The sequence below is a fragment of the Tripterygium wilfordii genome, chromosome 10, assembly GCF_013401445.1.
Source record: "Tripterygium wilfordii isolate XIE 37 chromosome 10, ASM1340144v1, whole genome shotgun sequence".
Classification (NCBI taxonomy): Eukaryota; Viridiplantae; Streptophyta; class Magnoliopsida; order Celastrales; family Celastraceae; genus Tripterygium; species Tripterygium wilfordii.
The window spans coordinates 10,800,429-10,824,731 of record NC_052241.1 but is presented as its reverse complement, the minus strand read 5'-3'; the positions used below and the strand labels follow the sequence as shown (position 1 = coordinate 10,824,731).

The window sequence follows — 24,303 nt, the reverse complement described above, 5'->3', positions numbered from 1 at the left end:
GGGAAGATTAATCGCAAATAGATGGCCAGGTTATGCTTCTGCTATTCTAAAACCTAAAAAATAACTCCAAGAAATATATAATATATACTGAAAATGTTTCTGCAGTCATTCTCATAAACAGACTAATGGAGTTCCAATGCCTTTTCTTGGCTCAATCTTATTAAGTATTTAGTAGTATATTTACTCAATCTGCATTTGTAACCAGTGTGATAGATTCTGTGATGTCAACTGATGTCAAGGATGACCATGTCGGGTTTGTAGCTTCTTCAACATTTTCCATTGGTACTTGTTCTATATTAAAAGTAGGCTCAGGTGGCAGTTCTAAATTTTCTACATGTCCTTCAAGCATTTGGATTGCCTTTCTCATTGAGGGACGATCGCAAGGCCTTATCTGTATACACCATAATCCTACTACTGTCAACTTCCTAATGATATTCTCCTCTTCCTCTGTAACATCCTGAACTTCTGTAATCTTTCCTTGAACCATTTCATGGTAAACCCACAAAGGAAAGTACATTTGACTTGAATTATTATCTGTTGCTACATCGAGCTTCTTTCTTTTCCCTAACATTTCCATTAGTAGCATCCCAAAACTATACACATCGGCTTTGTATGAAACACCTCCAATTCTTTTGTAGATCAACTCTGGAGCTATGTATCCAATTGTTCCTCTTGCTGCAGTAATTGACACAATGCTATCATCGGTCGAGTATAATTTTGCAAGGCCAAAATCTGATATCTTTGGAACAAAATTTTCATTGAGAAGGATGTTGTGTGGCTTAATATCAAAGTGTAGGATCTGCACGTCACAACCTCGATGGAGATATTCAATTCCTCGTGCAACCCCAAGCGAAATTTCGTACATTTTGTTCCAACTTAAGGAGATATGCCCCTCTTGAGAAAAAATGTACTTGTCAAGAGAGCCTTTGGGCATGAAATCATATACAAGAGCACGTTTTGTTCCATCAGAGCAGAAGCCAACGAGACTCACCACATTGATATGGTGAATCCTCCCAATCGTTGCAACTTCATTAATAAAGTCTTGTCCGTTACCTTTTGCTTTGCCCAACATCTTAATTGCTACTAGTCTGCCACTTTTAAGTTTTCCTTTGAAAACAGAGCCATAGCCTCCTTCCCCCAACTTGTCTTGAAAACGTCCGCTCATCTTCTTAATTTGTGAGTAAGAGTACCTTATTGGCATAAAATTTTTTTGACTTTGGAGGAATGCTTCAAGAGTGTCATCCATTGATAGATGCTTCCTACGCCACTTATATACCACAAGCGCAAAAAGACATAGAAAGCCAAATGATGTTCTTGTTATAAGAACCGGTGCTGCATTGAAAAACCAGCTATCAATCAATGACAAATATTGCAGAACTAAGGTCAGTGCTTCTTCTAGGGTGAAAGGGGAAGCAGCATATTAAAATTGCATGAAATTACTTCATTTTATTTGTATCTTAAATATATATATCTTCTCCTTCTCGCCAAACTAAAAATTTGGTATTCATGTTCTAATTGTACATGCTAAAATAACTTGAAGAATAAGAACTTACCGAGCACCTCTATTGTCGGGCTGATGGAGTGTATGCCTGTTAGCAAGATGAAGAGGAAACACACCCAATATCAATAAACTAAGTAGATACTCTGGTAAAAAAATTGATTGTAATGGAATTGGTAGAGGATTCTTACCTTCCGGAACCCGGTTGTTGAGAAAATCTTTTAACTTGCCTGTAAAAATAAGTCATGTTTATATATGTGCAAGTAGAACTGAGAAGTTTGTTCTGAAAACAGACACGATATAATTTGTAGTTTGAACATAAAACCAGCATAGATAGCACTAATTCATATATAAGTGTCATAACCTATATCATCGTATATCGTCACTACTAACAGTTTAGCATGTCACAGAGGTGAGAATGAATCAGCAGAAAATTTACTCACATCGGAAGTCACAATGAATCGGGCCGCAGTATCCTTGGGTGCAGCTTTGGATAATGGTGTTGTTCTCTAGACTACATAAACCTTCTCCTCTACAAGCAGCGCATGAAATTGCAAACCAAGAAAGCTCCACACCATAAACAAGCCGCTTATGGATGTCCATGTAAGAATAGTTGTTGTTGCTTACTAAAATTGTGTATGTATAGAAATCAATGGTGCACGAGACCTTCAAATCTGTAGGCTTAAAATCACCAACCAGAACATAATGATATCTTCTTCTGTTGTTGTTGGTTGATTTCGTTATACAGGGAGAAGCATCCACATAAGTAGTAGATTTCACTGGACTTTCACAACTTACATAAACTAGCTTGTACCATAGGGGAAAATCATACAGCGGATACGAGCAATCACCATTTGCTCCATTTACCTTTGCTTTAAAGGATTCAAAAGAATTGATAGGCCTGGAGGAGCAATCACCATCCTGGATGCCAACATCGACAACCCGGATTCTGCCGTTGTAGTAGTCGATTGCCTTCACCAAGAATCTTTCAGAATAGAAGCTGAGTATAGTTTGATTGTTCTCGCAAGAGAGTTCATAGTTGGGGTCACCACAGTCTGGCGAGTCTCCTTTGAGTCGAAATGGGTATGTGATGTTGAGGATATCGCCACATGAAGAAACTTTTGTGCAGTTGTAAGGTATGCGTGTAACATCACATGAAGGACAGTCGAAATGTGCGCCTTTAACAGCATTGTTGAAGCCAGAGGAGGATACATGGAATTGGATTGCAAGAAAGGCAACGAAACCTGCAAAGAGAAGCTTATTTTGAGACATTGAAATGTTGGTTATTGATGTAGTTTTCCCTTGTTTTGTGGTGGAGTTGAGTCTTACCATGCTTAATTCTATTCTTCAGTGGGGATTCTTTGACTTCTGGGTTTATTTTGGTATGGGAATGGGACAGTGTACCGGTGCTTGAGGGAAACAACTTGGAAGCAAGAGAAGAAATAAATGTTTTATATTTTTAGTGGCAGACCTCACATGGAGATTGAGAAGTCAATGTCCAATGACCGACTAGCGTGTTGGCCTTTAAAGAATTATTTCACAAAAAAACAAGAACTACAATATCAAATAAGTCCTTGTATCTTGACTTTGTTGATTAGCATTGTCATTTGCGAACGTAACTGATTAGGAATGTAAATGAGTTAGACCTCTCTGTTATGGTTCTGGGTGCTTTGGCAACAAAAGACCCAGAACTTAAAGAGACATATCTAGTGGGTTTTTTGGTTGCATGATTGATCACATGAACGGTAAAAGAAAGCAAAGAAATAAGAACCCAACACAAAATTTTACGTGATTCGATAATTTTGCCTACATCCACGAGAGGTTGAGTCTTTTTTATTTTCACTGCTAGCCTCAAACGATTATAAGGGTATTGTTCCTAGTGATAATCAAACTCATGATCTTCGAAAATCATACAGTTTGACCCCAGAGAATCATCACTAAGCTATCACCCAAGTGATTTCACAAGTCTGAATTACTCTATATGCAAATTTGCATCTTCCACATGGTTTCCTATGATTCTTGTTGTGAGATCAATTAATGGAAGAAACTAAAAGTATATGTAGATTATTGAGGCTGAAAACAAAAACCTGATGTATAATCCTAAAAACAAACATAAAAGGAATTGATCCAAGCTTCGAAGGCTACGGCTTTAATAAGGGGCCATCATGGTCCTGTCTAAGGCCCAATAGAAGTGATGTTTCTCCATTTGATAATAAGGGGCCCGGTCCAGATTCGCTAACGTAAGTTCCGTTCGCGCCTTCGCGCTACTAGTCTCGCTTGTCCTTTCCCGCTGAGCTTCTCTTCCTGAGACAATCATAGCGGCTGCCGTGCTCTCCCGCCCAGCTTCTCTTACTGAAACTTCTTCAGCTCTGCGTATTTACCAATGAATACGAGTTTGATTCTTCTTTTGAAATTTCTTTCTCCTCGAAGAAGGTTATCTTGCTTGCTAACTTTGCACATATAAGCCTTCATATGCTTTTGTTGTTCGATTAAATGCCTCACCGAGAGTATGAAATAAGTATTTTGCAGCTGTGCGTCTGTTGGAAGCCAGAAGCGTATACGGTACAAGGTGATTCTCTTTCTCTCCATTTCTTTGTTGTTTCATTACTTGCTCTTTAGTTAAAGGGAGAAATAAAAGTTCGTAGTCTGAAAGATGGGCATTAATTAGCTGCTTTTTTTGGGTCTTGGCTTGCCCTGTTTTGTTCCTCTACCCATCTGAAAACCATGTGTATAAATTACTTCAGTTTATGAGAACTCACTCAAAGTGAATTAGGGAAAGTCAGTTAATTGAAGGAGGAGAAGTTGGTTTCCCTGTTTTTCTAGTGTGCTAAATTTTATTTTAGTCTTCTTTGGGTTATTGCAGTCATGTTCTGTGTGATGCGATTTCAATAAGGAGAAGAATCTTCCATTCTGTTTTATTCAAGGAATTATATTTGATACTAGAGAGTTGCTGTTCGGGGAGGACTAGATGATGTCTTTGAGGAAGATCAGGAAACAGATTGGTGCAGTTTTCCCTTCTGTTTCATATTCCTTGCTTGATGACGGTGGATGCAATTGCACTTGGTTTCCCAAACGCCAAATTCAATCGTCCTGGAGTCACAGATCTGTCTGCAAGATCACCGGTGTATCTTTTACCAATATATACATGCCTACTGCTTTTTTAGAAATTCAGACTAAGATGCAACCTTTATCAACAATGGCTGGCACAATCTTGGTTCAGGCTCGAGACCCTGCTAAACTTAGCATGGAAATTGACATTGCAATTGATGAGGGTAGGCTCAGTGATGCGTGGAAGTTGTACGAGCAGCACATGCAGATGGAAGGGTTCCCTCGCAAAACCATTGTTAATAAGCTTCTCTCAAGTTTTGCAGAAAGCCTTGATGTTCAGTGGCTTGAGAAGGCTTATGGCTTGGTTGAACGGGCTATTGAGGAGAGTAAACAGAACTTACTAGAGAAAGAGCCGTTGATTTATCTCTCCTTTGCTCTTGCCATATGTAGCATGCCAGTTCTAACATCCACTATTCTGAGAAAGTTGGTAGAAATGGAACAATATCCTCCAGTAACTGCTTGGTCTGCAATTTTGGCTCACATGTGTCTTACTGCTCCTGGAGCTTACCTTGCTGCTGAGTTTATTCTTGAGATAAGTCACTTGTTCCTATATGGAAAAATCGATCCACGGAAAAAGATTAATGCACCTTTGCTGGCTATGAAGCCTAATACAACTGCTTTTAACATTGCTTTGGCTGGGTGTGTTCTATCTGGAAAAACAAGGAAAGCAGAGCAGCTCCTTGACATGATGCCTCAAATTGCTGTTAAAACAGACACAAACTTGTTAATCACAATGGCGCAAATATATGAGAGAAATGGGCGAAGAGAAGAGTTGAAAAAGCTTCAGAGGTACATAGATGAAGCTCATAATTTAAGTGATATTCAGTTTCGACAGTTCTACAATTGTTTGCTAGCATGCCATTTAAAATTTGGGGATCTAGATTCTGCCTCTAAAATGGTTTTGGAAATGCTTCATAAAGCGAAAAAAGCATGTAATACTATTGCTGCCGCTACACTTTTTTCTGAAGCTGATGATAAATCCCCTTCGCCTCCAGTGCAGATATACAGGGAAAGTTTAAACCAAAAGGAATCAGGCAATTTGGAGAATGATTCGCTGTTTAATAGCAGACACCGTATCATATCGTATGAAGAGTTCAGGAAAGACCGACATTTCTTGGCACTTGTGGCTGAGACGAGAGAAATGCTAAATACTTTATTGGTTAAATTGCAGATGGAAGTTGAATTGATTACTACTAAACATGGAATTCTTCAACCAACTGAAAAAATTTATGTGAAACTGGTGAGGGCTTTTCTGGAAGCTGGTAAGACTAAAGATTTGGCTGAGTTTCTCATCAAGGTTGAGAAAGAGGATTCCCCAGCTTCTAATGATGATTCAGCGTTTGTTCACGTCATTAATTCGTGCATTTCACTCCAGTGGTTAGACCAGGCATATGACCTTCTAGATGAGATGCATTTGGTTGGATTTAGAACTGGTTCCTCTGTGTATGCATCCCTCATAAAAGCATATTGTAAAGCAAGCAGAGCAGCAGAAGTCACATCACTTCTTCGAGATGCTCGTAAGGCTGGCATTCAGCTAGATTCAAGTTGTTATGAGGCATTGATCGAGTCACGAGTTCTTCAAAAGGATACTCCAGGGGCCCTTCAACTATTCAAAGAGATGAAAGAAGCTAAAATTCCTAGAACTGGTCATCAAGAATTTGAGAAGTTGGTTAAGGATTGTGCAGATGGTGCTGATGCTGGGTTGATGGCAAAACTCTTACAGGAAATAAAAGATGGTCAAAAGGTGGATGGTGGAGTTCATGATTGGAACAATGTGATACATTTTTTCTGTAGGAAGAGATTGATGCAAGACGCTGAGAAGGCTTTGAAGAAAATGATAAGCCTTGGGTACACCCCAAATGCTCAAACATTCCATTCTATGGTTACTGGGTACGCCGCTATTGGGGGCAAGTATATAGAAGTAACCGAACTGTGGGGAGAAATGAAAGTTCTTGCCTTTTCAGATTCGATGAAGTTTGATCAAGAACTCCTGGACTCTGTGCTTTATACATTTGTGAGGGGCGGATTCTTTAGTCGAGCCAATGAAGTTGTGGATACGATGGAGAAAGATAACATGTTTGTCGACAAGTACAAGTATCGAACTCTCTTCCTCAAGTACCATAAAACACTTTACAAGGGCAAGGCTCCCAAATTTCAGTCAGAAGCCCAGCTTAAAAAGAGAGAAGCAGCCCTGACTTTTAAGAAGTGGGTAGGTTTGTCTTGAGGAAATTTTCTCCTGTGTGGAAAAATCTCTTACAAACAGGTATGTACTTGTATACATATTTATGCTTTGATGACAAAATCTCTTGAAATTTTACTAAAATTTCGCAATAAATAAAAAGAAGGTTAATTTCAGCTAAAATATATTATTTTGTCAAACTATTATAGATAGATGTGCATTTGTGATTTAGAATTTTTGATATGGAAAACTTTATTTTCTTCTTTTTGACTACATATTCAAATATTGTAGGATTTAACTTTTGTGTCTATTTGAAAGTCACCTACCACAATATCATTACATTACACATGCATCTTTTGCAGTGTTCTTTGCAGCCAGGTATTATTTGTACTAAGTTATTGTTCTCTTACCAGTATATCATGATTCAGTGAGTTATCAAACTTTGCTCATAGTTGTCTATAGTTTTTGTGCGTGCTGCTTGCAACTTGGAGAACAAGTATTATCAGTGGATTTTCACAAATTTAACCATGTGTCTCATCATATTGCCAGACCCTCTACATGTCCTCCTTGAGTAGAATGTGGAGAAGTTACCCTTACCCTGTCCAGTTCCATTCAGATGATTAGGCCTTGAGGGACGATGAGGCCGTAGGGCCGCCTGTTAATGGGCTTGAGAAAGCCCAAACTTCGATTGGTACTACGGAAATGGGCCAATAAGAAGAGGAACTGCGGAAGTCCCAAGATTAACCCAATTCGGAACCAAATCCAACCAAGGCCCCAATGACTGAGCCAGCAATAATGCATGACAATTGTCACACACAACTCATGTAATCACTTGATCAGCGACTAATGTGACGACTGATGATGTAAAAGTAAAACATGACTGAACAACTGCAAATGATGAGCCAATCGTACGTGTTGAAGACAATTTAGACAAACAAGGGTATTGACTCTTAAATGTCCAATTGATCATAAGAAGCAACAAGAAAAAAGCTCCATTAATGTTGTACGTAGAAGTAGTCAGTGTTTGTGTTGGACCAGTGAACTCTCTTGTGTGTCTCTTCTATCTCCCTCTGTCTTCACTCAGACATCAATACTGACACCTTGTTTAACAAGGCAACCACACCAACACATCATCGTCACTGCAGTCTGCATATATACACAGTACATGGAAGTGCCAATTAGAAGAACTAAAGAAGTATATATCAGCTTCATTCTTCTGTTCCTGAAGGAACTTTGCCTTCCTCATGCAACTTCTTCCTTGTGCATGCAAGTTCTTTTCAGCCGTTTACATTTTGCCAAAAAAGGTCGAAATTGCATGACAACACCCAAACAGTATCTTCATCATCCCTCTCATCATGCATGACAATCGCATTCATGGGAGTTGATGATACAGTGAAGTCACGTGCCTGCAGAATTCCCTGCCACATCAGAGGTCGCCAGCTGGTCAATTGCGTTGGCTACTAGTACGATTGTTATTTTAACCTATTATGCTTTGACACGTGTATGGCTGCAAGCATCTAACAAGAAGGTTGGTTAATATATATGGTGAAGCTCCCAAATTCAACTCTCACACCCAGTAGTTTCGGCATGCATGGACCCAAGGGAGATTCTATTGTGGAGTCAACTCTACATTGTGGACTTTTGTCTCAATCCCCTGCGTAAGTTTTGACTCGGTTTTACTTATCGCTAGCATGGAGCAAATTGAGTTGACAACCCGAATTTAGAGCTGGCTCAACTATTCGGTGGACATGTTGAGCTAAGGAATTATCGGTTATAAAAAAAAAACTGCAAGCATCAACCAATACTTGAAAATAGTTGTATAGTTTTTGTGATTTAAGTGTTAGGTCAAGTTATTGTGGATGTATCATATAAGCTTATTTAATATTTTTCAACGAGGATTTGGCGTTATCATGGCTACTCTTGTGCTACTATATATAAATAATTGGTGAATGTTGGTCTCCTAATAACTTCCCAAGTAGGTAGGAGGCAGCTTGTATATATATAGCCTACAATCCATGTGAGCCCTATGAGAAAAATATTAATAGAGTTGTTGAATCTGTTTGACATTGCTGTCTTATATTAATTTTTGAATTGAGAGAATGTGACTGGGCCGGCCTTTGAATAATCAATAATGTAACTTTTGATGGGCCAAGTGGTCCAATGATATATGTCCAACCCATGTGAGGGAAGGAAGGAGGCTCTCCATCATATTATTCTGTGTCCAACCCCATCCATCATTTTCAGTTTGGGAAAGCTATCAAATCAGATGAAATGGACAAAAAAGTAACATATTTATAGCATATAATAAGACAAGAAGTTGAAGACAAAGATTATATATATAGGCAACTCAACTCCACTCCACTCTTTATATGTATGTGCATAGAAAGCACATGATCAAGAAGCAAAAATCTAAAGGAGATTATTATTAGCTAGACACAAGCTAGTCTATGGTTTAGAATTGATTGTTGTGAATCTTATAACATTCAAATATCCAATGGTTGGAGAGTAAATTTTTTTCCTTCATCTATGCCATGTTTGTTAGAAAATATCAGTCCAAACACATTAATAGATATTATCCGTTTCAGGGCGTGGAGTCCTATGTATTTGTTATCATGGGTCATCGTCATTTGTTTTTAAACTCAGAAAACGTGTTTGTTGTGTAGGAAGAAATGGACCTCTATATATATATATATATATATATATTTAGACAATGTCAATCCGATGTAGAATATTAGTCCATCTTGATTGAATTGGGATGATGAGCCCTTCTTTCATAGAATTTCCAGTTTGGTTTCAAAATCTATCTTCTTAAAGCATATTGTTTTGCCTCAGACAACCAAAGTGAAGTGCCACCACCTATGGATTTTATGTCCCCTCCTTTACAAACCTTAATCAAAGCTTAACTTTAGACAATTTTCCACCTGAGACAAAAATAATCAAGTCAATATATTTATGAAGGTTGTTTCTTGCGATTTTTTTTTCCAAATGAATCTAATCTGCTTTGGAATGTAATTAATTATATTTAATCAAAACATGAGAGTTATTAAATTACTACTAAATCCACCATAGATTTATCGTCAAAGATTGAGACACATATCTCAAAGCACTGTCATATGTCAAATCTGATCGGTGGCTTCAACATTATTTGTTTTATAATATCCAAAACATTATAAATGAAAGAATTATTGATGGAAAATCAGGGACAATATTAAATAATATTGTTTACAACTACATTTACATGTTGTGAAGACTAAAATTCTCGCGTCACGTCGGAATGACATAACCAGAACAAGTGGTTTATAATACAAAGATGTATTATCTCTCATACAACGAAAACATTTTCTGATCTTACGTACCATGAGTGACAGTCCAAAAGAACAATGTCGTGCGAGCTCATGTCTCAAAACATATAATGTTGATTCGAAGTGTTTGGGGTGATTTTTCTAACAAATGCAACTATAAAGAAAATGTTGAAAAGCAAGGGGAATTCTCGGGTTCCATGCAAAAAGGATCGGCAAATGTGACGTCTGTCTTGATGCAGGCTTTATAGGATTCTCTCCTTACACCGGCAAAAACATCCAACGTACACGTCGTTTTAAATCTGGTTGCTCCTAGCTCCTTTTCTTGATAAGATCACCTCGAGAAATGCCAAGGAAATAGAACAGAAGTTGGCCTCTTCAATTGTTGCGCAAACCACCATAAAGTCTAAGTGTAGAATCTACATAAGAAAATCAAAATGTTACATGTCCGACCACTATAGTATTCAAATTATTGATCCTCATAGTATATATATACAGAAGAAGCTGTGGACAAGATGAGGTTGATTTGCACATCACCTCTATCGTGTTCATTTGTTAGATCTCGCACAACCGAGCATACAAGTATGGGGGAGTGACAAAATTTGTTATTTGTAGTCTCACATCGGATTGACATAACACAATTGAGTGGTATAGAAGTAAATGTTCAATTCCTTTCACACAAGTAATGCTTTTTCTGGATCCAAGAGAACAAATACGTATGAACCTTTGGCCTAAAGCGGATAATATCAAGTTGATGTGTTTGAGTTGAATTTTCTAATATTTTCAATCATTTGTTTTGTTTTGTATTGTTTGAAGCCAAGCTCGCCAGACCCTTGTGTTTCTCCTTTTTGTCCAAATAATGTAGGGGGCTCCATGGTCCTTTTAGTCAATGTTGATGGCCTACAATTATATATTTTACGACACTGTTTATATACTTTACAACACTATTTATCCATTAATGTCCTAAAGAGACCTTCCACCAGGTTTTTGAGAACAAACTTGTTTGGGTTTTCCTTTAGCTACCGGCCATTTCTTGTACTTGACTACCACCTTTACTATTCATTTACTTGGGTGTACACAACAACTATGCATATGAATGAAAATAAGATTCTAAATATGTTTTTGCTTCCTCTCACTTGCAAATCAACCTAGATCTCTTGTTGTCTCCCTTCAAGATGGTCTTCTCAAGTTTTCCCTTTCAAGAACTTTGGGTTCTCACGAAATGGCGCAGAGAGAATAATTTGGATGATAGTTTAATTAGTTAATCTCTAGAACGTCAAATCGTATATAGACTCTGAACATTCTAAGTTCGATTCTCCCTTAATATTCTTGTGGCTTTGAGTTTTGATCCAATTTATCTTATTATCAAGTTGTGTGTATGAGGGTATGACAATTCGAGTCTAAACTCATGTCAGTTGTTCAAACAACTGTGCTAGATTTAAAAACGAGAGAGAATGACCCAGAATATGTGGGGCACAAAATAAAGAGGCGGTGATTAGTAAAAAGAGACAAAGGGTACGGTTTCTTAAAGTTTGCGAACTGGACTTCCACTATCCAATGAGTTTTTGCCACGTCATTAATTTATGATAATAGAAAGCTAAAAATCTAATAATCATTGAGGAAGAAGATGCAATTTAGGAGTATCCCAATATGGACCCTTTCCACTTTTTTATTAACAGCAATAATTTGACGAATACTAATGAAAATATGCATTCATTTTATACTGCCAAACTCCTGGAATTATATTGTCAAATTACATATTTTCGTATTTAAGGTATTTAATTTCTTTTATTTACCATATTGAGTCATTTTTTTTAGATACCGATGAGAAATATGTTTCACATTATAATCGAACCTTGAACATACATATGTTTAACCCAACCGATTATCAATCGAACCACCTCTATTAATCTGGGTCATTAAGTACTGTAGCTAAGAGTAATGCCAAGCATCCTGTATTCCTGTTTCCTTTCTGTAAGTTTTAATACACAAGGGCCATGAATTGGTGGGCAAGGATGTTTTGGGAAAGCAAAAGTTATTGCACAACTTCTATCAATAATTTCCCACTTCTGACAAGTCTCTGGGGGTAGTTGAAGCAGAAGTTCATCTGATAATGTGACTACAGCAAGGGCAAACTTGTCTTCAAGAATAGGCCTCTACGGAAATGGAAGTGCTTCTGCCCTTCTATTGTCTCATATAACTTTATTCTGTTTCAGTTCATACAGAAAAGGGAAAAAAAAATCAACTGAAGTAGTTTGCTTTATCTTTTCCAGTAAAAAAAGCATTAGCAGCAAAAGAAAAGGAAGTAAATCATAACAGTCAGGAACTTCCACTTCACTTTTGATAAATTTTAATGAGTAATTGAGTATATCCAAAACTCTTTCTCCAAAACTCTTTCAAGAGTGGAGCTATACAAACTAGTTGGTTATTTTTCTAGGCTTAGGGCATCCGGTGCCTGAGGTTGGGAGTTCAAACTAATCAGCTAGCATATTTTCTAGTCCCACTTCCATACCCTTACCTACATGGATCGACCCAATCTCACATGTCGTCAATTGGTGTGAGACGTTCTAACTGCATGAGGTTTACGTCCACTCATCTATACAAAGGGTATGTTGAGATGGGTGGTTCTTCGGTTAAAAAGAATAAAGTGGGACTATACAAAAAGCAATGTCAAATAAAAATCACTCTGTTGTGGATTTTCTTGTGCTTTGCTATACATCCCACTTACATGTATTTTCTCTTCTAGAGTTCTATGAACTTAATTGTTAGCAAGTTAGACAATGAACAGCTTCCAGAGTCGGTCAAAATATCCTGCAAAATTACAAACAAGTAGTTAACTACATGCTTTAAGTTCTAGTCAATTTACATACTACAGAGATATAATCTTTGAATTATAAGAACTGCATCATCCAGTATGATTCTCGATCATTTTACCTCAGTAACAAGATGCATGTACAGGGAATTAATGGTTGGACAACTGATGATGAAAATATGCAAGCGACGAGCTTTTGGAGTCGGTTAATCACAGACAAACTTCACACAATCTGTTACGAGGGAAGGTGAAATCGAGAAAGCGAAAGAAAGTGCAATGGCAACCTTGATTTGGGTTGTGGGCAACACAATGTCTCTATCACAATCCAAACAAAAAAAAGTTGCTGCAGCAATAGCCATCTGCAAAGACTGTTTCTCATGAATTTTCACAAAATAAGATGAACCGCAAGAAACCATGTATGGCAGCAACTACCTTGTTAAGCCGGGGAATGCATATGTATTTCGTTAACAGGATCTTCTCTTTAGTGAATCCTGTCAATGGATATAACAACTTGTGTACGTTAACTATTTTGTGGAATCAAAAGGATACGCTTGGCAACCTATAGGTACTAGTTGATCCTCATTACAGTAAATTACCTTGGATAGAAGCACGGGGGCTCCTGCTTTCAATTTTCTTGGGTTGAGCATTCCGAAATGTGGAGAATTAAGAGATTGTCCTCAGAAGAAATTCATTTCAGTATATCCATGTGCATATGGCAGCAGCTCTTCTACCTCAATCCTTGAACAACTCATGCTCTTCCTGATTCGACTACGATTTATAGATTCCACCTCAGCTAAGAATATGCTATAAACAGGTCTATGATCTGAGAACCTTGACTCCCCACGAACATAAGATAGCTGATTCAGGCCTCTTCCATACCATAATATACGATCGCACCTTCACACTCATACAGCTAGATTATTTTGTCTTCATGGTCAGACAAATAAACTATATTCAATCTGCATAGTTTCATACATATGGCATGTCCAATTGACTGCTAGAAAACTGCGTGGTTAATTTTTACTTGAAAAAGAAAAAAGGAAGGTTACCATGCAGGAGTTCTTCGCTTCTCCTTTGGTTGCCTATCATATCCAGCATATCTGTCTGAATTATTCGAATACTTGTAAGTTGGAGGAAAATATATCGTCCCCTCATTCCATCCCTCGAGGACATGCCCCTTTCTCTGTTCTATGCGAAGCTGCAATTAGGAAGCATCAAGTTAACTTATCGAACAGTTCATGGAACAAACTTGTGAAAGGTATTTCATTTTTGTAGAAGCATGCCTGGTCATTCTCCAACAATGCCTTCCAGTTACGCATCTCTACAAGAGCCTTTACAGTATGGTAAGAGAGAGCAATACGATAATTCAAATCCCCTAGCCAAATGAGTCGGCTGATTCAAAACCAAAAATGTCTCAAATATAAACAATATGAGCTAATAGTAAGAGTACTAGTAATTGTATATTGAAATGGTTCAGTGCTTGCGGCCTTACTCATGCTCTAGGATTGTTTGCGGAGAATTTTCATCTCCCATCCCATGAACCCTAGGGAATCTTGTTTTCCTAAGGATCTCCATGATGTCAGAATTTCTTCGTAGCTCATCTCCCTCTTTCTGCCCAGAGGTCAAATGGCTGCAGATGAAGCAAAAGCTTGTTTGGTGCAAAGACATACTAATCGAAATTGAACCCTGGAAAATTGGAGAAAAGTGAGATTTTGACATCTCTTCTTAGTTCACAATCTCAAATTCTAGCAGATATTCATGAGCCAAAATAAATTTACCTTGTTGCCAAGATAACCCATCAATCCTCTGCCCACACAAGACACTTTCATGTTCCGAACAGAATCTCGAATATCACTTTTTACCCACACCGTGAGAAATATCCCTACCATCTGCTTACTGGCAACTAAACAGTACCTTGAGTGCCCTTGCCGATCTCCCTCTTCCAATGAAAACAATCCATGGTAGGCATTTGGTGAATAGTTTGCAATACCAGGTGAATCTCCAGGCCCATTTTCATCATCAGAGGAACCCCACCTGAAGTTGGGATCATGATCACTAGGGCTATGCCCAAACATAGCCCAATCACAAACACTGAACCGTTGATCAAGTCGGGCTTGGGGAACTGACATTTCATTATCCATTCTCAAGCTACGGTTTAAGGACTGGAATGATTGACGGTTGAAGAAAGATGAGGTCTTCTGCCTTGTCGAACCCTCAAAGTCTGCATCTGATTCCACAATTGGATCAGGAATCGGTGAAGGTGTATGGCAGCAACCACCACTAGTTCCAGGAAGACTATTCAGAGTCTTCCTGATAAGAGCAAGCCATTTTCTAGCTGGGCCATTGTCTTCGGTGCCCAAAACATTCCCAGCATTTAAAGGAACTATCTCTTGAAACCTGAAATCCAAAATCCACAATAAAAGCAAATGCTTCAGTTAACATCAGCTAACAAATGAGATTAGAATGCAAAAGTTTGTTTACTGGGGACATACCCAAGGACATAAATATCAGCTGGAGGAGAGGTGTGAAGCCAATCTTGAAGACTCAAATAACTCGGTGGGGATTTTCCAGCCACATTCCAGGTAGCTGCAAAAATCCTACGACCATTTGGAAAATTAAACACAATAAGGGAAAATTTTCTTTCTGAAAGTAAACCAAATACACCAAAGGGTTAGAACTTAGAGCTGAACATACCTATAATTATTCACATCTGTAACTTGAGATGTATCTAGGTCAATCTTTCCTAGTCGAACCCTATCTGAATATCTCCTGCTCACTCTATCTGAACATTACCCAAATGGAGATTTAGTGATTAGGATGATTTAGAAAAACAATTAAGGGTTTTCAACATAATTGAGAACTAAGAAACAAAAAAGCATCTACCATGCTTATTTTACATGGTTTTTTGCGTAATTTAAAGAGTGTGTGTGGTCCATAGCAATAATGTGGTGTCTGATACTGAACCTGCTTTGCTTTTCTTGATTGTGCATGCTTCCCTCTCTGAGAAGTGCCTCCAATCTTCATCACCACCTGAAAAAGAAAAAACCAATAAAGTTTGATAAAGCTGTGCTCTTTGCACTGATAATGTGTCAATCCCACATTTCAAACACCACAGATAAACAACAAATGGTTGGTTTTCCGGAGGATTAGAAAAAGAGAAGAAATTGAATTTGAGAACGGAAAAGAACAGAAGAGAAGGTCTTTGGCTGATAGTGGAAATATCAGATCTCTCCAGAAAACGAAAAAACACAACGCAAATGCGTTTCAGGGATGAGAGAATCCAAGAATAAGTCAGGGCACAAACTGCACAGAAATCCCAATTTTAGTTCTTGACGTTGAAAGCGAAGATTCCCAAATTTCAGAACCAAAAATCACAATTGAATACTTACCTCCATAAAAGACTTCATCTGCTTGGAAGTCCTGGGATTTGCTCTTGATATTGAACAACTTCTTGACCAGTGACTTGGGCCATGAAAGCTTCACCGTTATCACACACAAAACAGTCAGCATTGATTCACAGAACAGAAAATCATTCAAAACTCTTGAACAATTTATTTTGGGCATTTCTCAAACCTTGCTTTTCTTGGAGTTCTCATCTCTCATTGTTCCACAGATTCATATAGCTTGATCCCAATTAACAGAGATGGAGTGGGTATATGAAGCCAGAAACCAGGAATCTCAAGAGTCAAAATGATACCCACCTCTGATTTTAATCTCAAAACAATGACAAAAAAGGCTGACTGGTTGGGAGAAATGAAAAGAAAGAGATGGGTAATCCTCTATTTCTTTCAGACAATGAAGAGAAAACAAGCAAGAGAGCAGACAAAATCATGATCTCTCCCCCATTTTATATATATGTAACTGTAAGTGAAATCCAGAAAGAGAAAAATACCCAGTTGCCTAGTTAAGCTGTTTTCACTTTCACTTGCATTTCCTATCAATCCAGAGGAGAAACAACAGAGGAAATATAACTGAGACGAACAAAACGAGAAACAAACAAAGAGAGAGAGAGGTAGAGATAACTAGAAAGGACAACAGGGACGCGTGGAAGTAAGAATGAGATTCTTCAAAAGAGTCTTAGAACAAGATCATGTACTGTTTAGAAGACACCGGTAAAGAGAGGGAGAGAGTTTCTCTCTGTGAAAAGGAAATGTAAACAAAGGAAACCTCGTTCTGGGTATGCATACCAAGTATGGAATTTGAAGAGAGAATATAAAGTGCAGTCTCTTGAGGCTCTTTTTAGCTCTAAACTCTAAAATCCGAACCCAATTTCAAATTCTTATTCATAATTACGGGTCATGGGTAATGGGTACTGCCCATTTTGCAGCCCCAATATTTCTCTCTTGGATTTCATTGAAGATCGTGGATCCTATTTTTACATTCAAGGGGATCGTCCGCTTTGAGTATTTCTAAGGGCATTTCCATCCTCTCCCTCATGAATTTATTTCAGAAACTTATTCATTATCCCCTCACTTGAACTCATAACCTCTTTATTTTAAGAAAGCGAATATCCAAGTTAAACATCTAGTCTAGTTGATTATTTTGATACTCATTTTTCCACCTCTAGAAGGAACAAGACCTAATCGCATCCACATTAGTCATCCTTCTTAAATTGTGGGAGAGATACGAAATAATTTCCTAGAATAAAACTATGAAGAGAGGGGAGGAATGCTAGTAAAGATATTCAGAGGGAATGATACCTAATCGGATCCATAGTAGTCGTCCTTCTTAAATTTTCATTGGGACAACAGACCAAGATAAATAATAGACAATAAACTTAGTTTTATTATTTCCATGTGAAATATTAATTCTTTTGAGAGTCCCAAAGGTATGTTTGTACCTCTTACATTCTTAGGGTTTAGGGGGAATTTTTGTGTAGCTACATGTTCCTCCTAAGGTTGGGAGATTTGGGGGTTGATTGACCTACTTATATATGAATTATATCTATACACTTTATAGGGTCTTGATAGAAGTAGTTTTATGTGAAGAAGGGTATTTTCTTATTTTCTTCTCTCCATTACCAATGTCGAGGTTTCGGAAGATTTTGGTTTAGTTTTTCGAGGTTCCTAATGAACTTTTAGAAGCCAAATGCATCTTCTTGGTACTTCTATGTAGAGTTGCCCCGCTATATACAAATTTTGAGGCTTTTTCTTGACCAAATCTAGACTTTTGTTTAGGAGACACTTTTTTGTTTTTTTTTACGTAAAATCCACCCAAGAATATGTCCATCCTGAAATCCATCTTGCATGGTAAACTCTTAAGATAACGATACATCACAATATATGTCCCGATTCAGTCGTAAATATAATCTCAAGCCCGATGTTGAACTCGAATATGTGCACATAACCCATACATACCAAAATCTGCCCTGCCACCCAAGCTATTCCATTGAGAGACACAAAGGCAACTTGTACTCATATTAGAACCTGGAAGTCTATAAATTTCATGTGTAAAAGAATATATTCATGTGTGCATGCATTGATTAATGTGGAAATTATTTGTTTAAAGTTTAAACATGAACGTACGATCCTGTTAGGGCATTTAGAGTTCCTAGGCCCTGGCAACCCACGCTCTTACATAGAGTTTTGGATTAAGCTTAATTGACTAATCTCAATTACACATGCTACAAGTGGGGGACTGTGCCTGGTCCCCTAAATTTTTGTCTTAATTTAATCATATCTTAAGGCTATCAAGCAATCAAGAAATGAATATTTAGTGGGTTTTTATTATTATTAGAATTAAAAAGAATATTAAACTAATGAAGTAGACAGCAAAAGAATTCTAAGGAGCCCTTTGGATTGTCTTCTATCTCCAAAAAATGAGAATCCCTACAACTGTAGTGTAAATTATGAACACATCGGTATGATATGACTCAGTTGAGTTGCTTATAAATAAAATTCATATTCTCTCACATTAACAACGCGTTTTTTTAGTCTAAGTACCATTGGCGACGGCATATGAAGAACAAAACTTTGCGGGTCTTATATATCTATAGTGAATCGATAAATCCAAAAGGACAATATTAATTGTTAGTGTGTTTGGATGAGAATTTCAACAAATTTTAATAATTTTAATTTATATTATTAAAGGGTTAAGAGGTACATTAATTTTTCAACTTTTTGTTGGCTATAAATACCAAATTGGGTGAAGGAATTCATTATGAGGTTGACAATTTGTTTATGGCCTAGGGGGCTTCTGCACTTGTGGCCTGTAGACCATAAATTTGAAAGGTACTGATAATACTTGCTCACAAAAATAGCAGAATTGGGTGTATTAAAATTGAAGATCAGAGATGGACCCAATCTGGTTTAAATGCTTATATTAAAAATACAAGAGTGGTATCCTCCCGTCATACAACAAATTTGAAAAATTTTATTACTTGTGCCTTAAACTCATGTAGGAGGCTATAAACCCTAATCTACCTCAATGGAAACAATACCCTTATAATCACGCGTTGAGTTTTAGTCTTTGTTGTTACGTGAGAAACATCTTAACGTGAGGGCATGACGGCTTGAGTTTAGACCTATATCGAATGTTCAAATAACAAATTTGTAGAATATTATTCTCGGTCATAAAAAACAAAATCTACCTCTCTTGCAAAGAAATTGTTTTTCTTTCTGTTTTTTTTTTCTTTTGCCTTTTTTAGTTTTCAATAACCCAACACAGCTTATCTTTTGCTATTGCACAGATTTCATAACCCAATTTTTAGGGGTGTCAATTTCTTTGGCATGGGCTTTTCTATCTTATTGTGTTATTTTCTTCTATTTATTGCCTAGCAAAAGCTATGAGCCTATGATTATTCCCAAAGCACCTCCTATTATAGTTGTGCTCTTTCATGATGCAGATTCTGATGTAGAGGCACAAGAATTCCTATTGTTGTCTCTAACACAGTGTAAAAAGGTAAGATTTAAGTCGCAAGTAATGTGTATCGCAAGTTCGACTCCCACTCTCGTTATTTCCTTGCATGAAAAGTTTTGTGAATTTACCTCTCCTTTGTGGGTTTCAGCCTCATTCTTCCTACAAGGATTTCAGACCGGCCTTAACTATCGTCAACATGAAACGAGTTGGATTGATGACCCAAGTTTAGATTTGGTCTGACCATTCGATGAACATGTTAGATTGGAGAATTCTCGGTTATAAAAAAAAATAATGAAGATCATGTCAAAAAAGTAACTGAAGCTATAGAGACGTACACAAAATATAGAGACTGTTCATGTTGATGTGAAGGTATTCACTTAAGGTAGAAAAATGAAGTGTTTTTTTTTCCCCACTCAACGCTTCTGGGTTTCATTTTGGCTTTCATTTCATTGACATGGAGGAAGATCATGTCAATGTCAATGTTACCTTTTATGCAATTGTCCTAGCTTTGATGCACGTTGGCCATCAAATCATCTGGCCCTTGTTAGTATCTCATCATCATCTCTCTCTACCTTCCAGCCATAACATGCAACAACTAGCTTGCTCCATCTGGATTACACTAGCTAGGTCTGCCACAAAATATCTTCAATATACTGGTGAGACGAAGAATATTAATTATGGGAAGAGAGTGAGTGGAAGGAAGGGAAATGGCTAATATAAACTTGTTTGACGAGGTGGTCTTATTTGGAACAAGTCATGCTCTTGTTGAACTAGATGATGAACCAACAATGACCATGATTTCTATTAAAGATCTGTCATAACCATAATTGACGTATGGCTAAACAATTAAGGGAAAAAAAATCATTGGTCTTCGCAAAAACAAGTGAAAACATTTGGATCTATTTCTTACATTAGTAGCTTTCATAGATAAAAGCAATTTCATTATCATCATTCAAGTTTTTATTTCAAAAGTTTGAGATCGATTACATGATGTATGAAAAAATCAACTTGATGAAATAGGGTCGCTAGATTTTGATAGGCCCTAAACTCGACCCGAGCTCTATAGGGCCTCAAACAAAAAGCTCAGGCTTGACTCGTTTAAAAATAACAAGCCCTAAGCTCGGCCGTTTTTAGCATCAATAAAAAGCCTATAAAAATACGTCTTATCACTTATGAGTAGAGGAAAGTTCATTGGGTTTTTTAAAAATATCATATAGGGCTCTTGATTATTGGGCTTAATTGTAGAGGGCTCACAATACGTCGTTTGAGCTTCTTCAAGCTCCGGCCCAGCCCATTATATTAAACTAGCTTAGAAATACCCAGCTCTACCCTTTGTCATACGAGCCGAGTTCGGGCTGGGCCTGAAGAGGGGCCCCAGCGGATAGCGCGGCCCATTTTCACCAATGCACCCGGTCGTTCGTTTCTGATTTATTACCCGACTACACCAATTATTTTCTTTTCCGGTGTGGCTGAACCCTAACCTCCGCTTTTACTCGACGGTTTTACACTTCCAACAAGAGACGGAATCTACTCTTCCGCCGTGTCGGCGAACAAAAGGAGGCGGAAGGCTCATACCGGACGCTTAGTTTCTGTTTGTCTCACGTAATATTCCAGGTGATTCTCTAAACGGAGGGTCCGTGTCTTTACTCTATTGTTATGTGCTCTGAATATATCATAATCGAGCTTTTACTGAACAAAAGTTTGTTCTTCAAGTTCTAACTGCATATTCATTAGCGTAAAGCAAGTCCTTTTCCTTGATAGTGTCAAAATATTCGCGTTAAATTATTAGCCGGGCCTTGGGGGTTTTAAGTATAGTTGTTTGATTGGTTTACTTTAGGCAATGAAGAGGACAATGCCGTGGAGTGATCCGGAGGATGATTCGTCATCGTCGGGTTCAGATTCTGAAGGAGATGATGGGGTTGACGGGGGTAAGAAGAAGGATCGCTCTGCAGGGAAACAATCTGAAGGTAGTTAAACTATAACCCCCTACTGTATCTCTGTAAGTTTGATTGGTAGAATTAATGATGACCTGCTACCTTGATAGTCAAAGAATTCACAGAGTTTAGAGAGTTTGGATGATAACATTGGTTCCTGGTTTGTATATTCAGTGTTTTACTTATTAAGCTGCATATGTATTTCATGACTTACCCAACGCACTTGTTTTCATTATGGTAGAAGTGGACACTTGGGTTGTACATTTAGTATGATCATAAGAGGAGTATCATGAACTCCATTTTCCATAATGAACAATATCGTTTTAAATGTCTCATGAAAGCATCAGCAGCTCCATGAAGTTGATGTGGAGTGAACAATTAGGAATTGGTACTTTTGGATGTTACCCCCTTACCCACGATGGGTTTTTCAAGTGGCTACATACCCTCTAAACAATTTCTTATCTTAGTATCTTATTACTGAATTAATTTACGTATCATGGAATATGTCCTAGTGTGATTTTCAGACCATTAATTGTGTCCTTGTGGTATGATTCTGCTGTCTACTCATGACCCTGCAAGAGACTAGTTCCGGGAAAATATGTGCAACATTTGTGCGTGGGATTAGAGTTTTGGCTCATGATCACAGGGCCAGGATCTATAGTTCTGTGCGGGATTCTAGCAAAGAAAGTAGCCAAATAGGCAGCAGACCTTTCTAATGAGATGTGATGAACGGGAATAAATAAATAGAAAACGGTGGGACTTTCTTCCTAGAATAACTAGATTATATAGTCTGTTTAGTGAAGTAATTCATAAAAAGAATGATATGATAAAGCGGTTGCCAGGGTTAGAAATGGTGGGTAAGTCGAGAGGCAGACAAAGGGAGAAACCATCTGCCCCATCTATTGAACCCGTAACCTTGATTCTCTTGAGTCTTGATTGATCAGTTTGGTTAGCATGACTGGGTAATAACATCTTGGAGACTAATATGCAAGAGCCTGTTAAAGTGAGGGAACTGAATTCCCACTTGCTGCATGAATTGACATGGGAGTAAGTTCTTGTGATTTTGGATGAGATACTGAAATTTTTTTTCTTTTCCATTCTGATATTTATTTTTACCTCTTAATATTATGGAACATTTGGACTGCTATAGAGAAACTGCTTGTCAGTTGGTCATTATGTTTAAATTTGTTCATAGTAGTAAAAGAAATCTATTACTGGATTTAGTAACTGAAACTATTCAAAAATCACTTGTCTATACTAAATTAAAGCTGCAGCGGCATTGCTCGGCATTCGACTGGTTTAGTGGTTTTGTGGTTTCTGGACATCCATGCTTGCCTGCATGTGGGTATAAATCTCCATGTGAAAAAGGCAAAATTCATTTTACCTCATTTTGGCTACATATGTGCAGTCAAGTCAGGAAAGCGAAAAGGTGCAGTGGATTTTGAAGCACTATTGCAAAAGGGCTATAAAGGTGGCCTATCAGTCCTAAATATCCCCCCACCGAAAGAGGATGAGAAACAGGACTGGTCTTGGTCTACTGGCAAAGAGAAGCGTGAAACCAGAGATGAGGAAGAATCTTACAAAGATCGCCAAAAAACAAGAGCTGCAATAGCTGATGGAGAGCAGCTGGCCAATGTTCAAACTCGAAAAGAGAAGAATCTTTCTTTCTCCCAGAAGGAGAAGAGGAAAAGAGAGCTTGGTCAGGCTAGTAGAGGAAAGAGCTATGTTGAAGAAGAGAAGAGGTTGTTAAGGGATAGTGGTGTCTACTCCGGCTTTGACACGTGAGAACTTACATCATCATCATCCGAGCCTTCATCCTTGTGGTCGGCTACAAGAGTCTATGAGAACCAACACCTTTGTATATAAAATGGTTTCATTTGTTGAGGCCTTGCTTGTGCTACTATAATAAGTTTCAGTTTGTACCTGTAATTTGATTTCAAGGATACTATGGCCTTATTGGTTCAAATACTTCTGGGTTGTAATATTGATTTTTGTGCATGAGAAGCATATTATCGAGTGCATCAAGATATCCATATAGTTACATTGGTGTATAGGAATTGCTTGCTTGTGATATTAAGCTCATGGTTTAAAACATCAGACAGAAGCTCTAGGGCTATCAGTTGTTGCTCGAGTTTATGGCAGCACTGTTTTAAGGGCAAAAAAAGATTTATCTGTTCAGCAACAACCTCTGCATCGGAAATTCAAGCTCAAATACATCAAAGATATTATAAGCTTAGCTTCTTGGTCGTGGGCCCATATGGATTTGTTCTCCTGAACATTCCGACTATATAAGCCCCAACGTCACACACCATACATCTACATATGACACGGAGTCTTTATCCTAATCCGACACTCCAGTATGTTGCTGCAACAGACAAGGTATGCAAAACAAGTTAAGCATGAATCTTACCAATGCAACACTCTCAGAAATCCAGAATTGAACTATTGAAAGTTCTGTCCATGTTTCTGAAGAGCATTCAAGTTATTATTGCAGATAATCCCAGCAACTAAATTATTATAGGAAACAAATAATTTGACAGTTCCAAAACTAAAACAGTCTCAATTAGAACGGCCCAAGATCCAAAAGCCACTATGGAATGGGCTCATTACCTACT

The 24,303-nt window shown here is 37.8% G+C and overlaps 4 protein-coding genes across 8 annotated transcripts; 2 read left to right on the top strand and 2 right to left on the bottom strand.

Moving 5' to 3' along the window:
* Positions 1 to 61: 61 nt before the first annotated feature.
* Positions 62 to 2,974, bottom strand: LOC120007406 (rust resistance kinase Lr10-like). Of its 2 annotated transcripts, XM_038857598.1 has the most exons (5): positions 2,828 to 2,930; positions 1,942 to 2,742; positions 1,690 to 1,728; positions 1,554 to 1,589; positions 62 to 1,332 (listed from the first exon to the last, which is right to left on the bottom strand). In XM_038857598.1, the coding sequence occupies exons 2-5, from the start codon at positions 2,099 to 2,101 to the stop codon at positions 185 to 187; spliced, it is 1,383 nt and encodes a 460-aa protein (XP_038713526.1). In that variant the 5' UTR covers positions 2,102 to 2,742; positions 2,828 to 2,930; the 3' UTR covers positions 62 to 184. The 2 variants fall into 2 exon arrangements, with proteins under 2 accessions (XP_038713526.1, XP_038713525.1); XM_038857597.1 differs by having other exon boundaries at positions 1,942 to 2,974.
* A 764-nt stretch (positions 2,975 to 3,738) lies between these two features.
* LOC120008010 (pentatricopeptide repeat-containing protein At1g03100, mitochondrial) lies at positions 3,739 to 7,681 on the top strand. 4 transcript variants are annotated; one of them, XM_038858515.1, is made up of 3 exons: positions 3,739 to 4,067; positions 4,362 to 6,869; positions 7,335 to 7,681. In XM_038858515.1, exon 2 carries the CDS (start codon positions 4,467 to 4,469, stop codon positions 6,828 to 6,830), a length of 2,364 nt encoding a protein of 787 aa, XP_038714443.1. In that variant the 5' UTR covers positions 3,739 to 4,067; positions 4,362 to 4,466; the 3' UTR covers positions 6,831 to 6,869; positions 7,335 to 7,681. The 4 variants fall into 4 exon arrangements, with proteins under 4 accessions (XP_038714443.1, XP_038714444.1, XP_038714445.1 ...); XM_038858516.1 differs by lacking the exon at positions 7,335 to 7,681 and having other exon boundaries at positions 3,739 to 4,060; positions 4,362 to 6,968; XM_038858517.1 differs by lacking the exon at positions 7,335 to 7,681 and having other exon boundaries at positions 4,442 to 6,968.
* A 4,822-nt stretch (positions 7,682 to 12,503) lies between these two features.
* Positions 12,504 to 16,511, bottom strand: LOC120008015 (type IV inositol polyphosphate 5-phosphatase 7-like). Its single transcript, XM_038858523.1, has 13 exons — positions 16,470 to 16,511; positions 16,286 to 16,373; positions 15,861 to 15,926; positions 15,591 to 15,678; positions 15,389 to 15,493; positions 14,675 to 15,293; positions 14,389 to 14,582; positions 14,180 to 14,288; positions 13,946 to 14,094; positions 13,493 to 13,793; positions 13,329 to 13,387; positions 13,019 to 13,255; positions 12,504 to 12,895 (listed from the first exon to the last, which is right to left on the bottom strand). The coding sequence occupies exons 1-10, from the start codon at positions 16,497 to 16,499 to the stop codon at positions 13,574 to 13,576; spliced, it is 1,668 nt and encodes a 555-aa protein (XP_038714451.1). The 5' UTR covers positions 16,500 to 16,511; the 3' UTR covers positions 12,504 to 12,895; positions 13,019 to 13,255; positions 13,329 to 13,387; positions 13,493 to 13,573.
* A 4,668-nt stretch (positions 16,512 to 21,179) lies between these two features.
* Positions 21,180 to 23,709, top strand: LOC120008014. The gene is made up of 3 exons (XM_038858522.1): positions 21,180 to 21,368; positions 21,592 to 21,721; positions 23,097 to 23,709. Exons 2-3 carry the CDS (start codon positions 21,595 to 21,597, stop codon positions 23,471 to 23,473), a joined length of 504 nt encoding a protein of 167 aa, XP_038714450.1. The 5' UTR covers positions 21,180 to 21,368; positions 21,592 to 21,594; the 3' UTR covers positions 23,474 to 23,709.
* The last annotated feature ends 594 nt before the right edge of the window (positions 23,710 to 24,303 follow it).

Coding starts and splice junctions, on each gene's coding strand:
- LOC120007406 (XM_038857597.1), bottom strand. CDS start 2,830: ATGGTAAGACTCAACTCCACCACAAAACAAGGGAAAACTACATCAATA. Junction 1,590..1,689: donor CAACAACCGGGTTCCGGAAG/GTAAGAATCCTC, acceptor TCTTGCTAACAG/GCATACACTCCATCAGCCCG. Junction 1,333..1,553: donor CCCGACAATAGAGGTGCTCG/GTAAGTTCTTAT, acceptor TTTTCAATGCAG/CACCGGTTCTTATAACAAGA.
- LOC120008010 (XM_038858515.1), top strand. CDS start 4,467: ATGATGTCTTTGAGGAAGATCAGGAAACAGATTGGTGCAGTTTTCCCT.
- LOC120008015 (XM_038858523.1), bottom strand. CDS start 16,499: ATGAGAGATGAGAACTCCAAGAAAAGCAAG. Junction 15,679..15,860: donor AATCAAGAAAAGCAAAGCAG/GTTCAGTATCAG, acceptor GGTAATGTTCAG/ATAGAGTGAGCAGGAGATAT. Junction 15,294..15,388: donor GCTGATATTTATGTCCTTGG/GTATGTCCCCAG, acceptor TTTGGATTTCAG/GTTTCAAGAGATAGTTCCTT.
- LOC120008014 (XM_038858522.1), top strand. CDS start 21,595: ATGAAGAGGACAATGCCGTGGAGTGATCCGGAGGATGATTCGTCATCG. Junction 21,722..23,096: donor TGCAGGGAAACAATCTGAAG/GTAGTTAAACTA, acceptor ACATATGTGCAG/TCAAGTCAGGAAAGCGAAAA.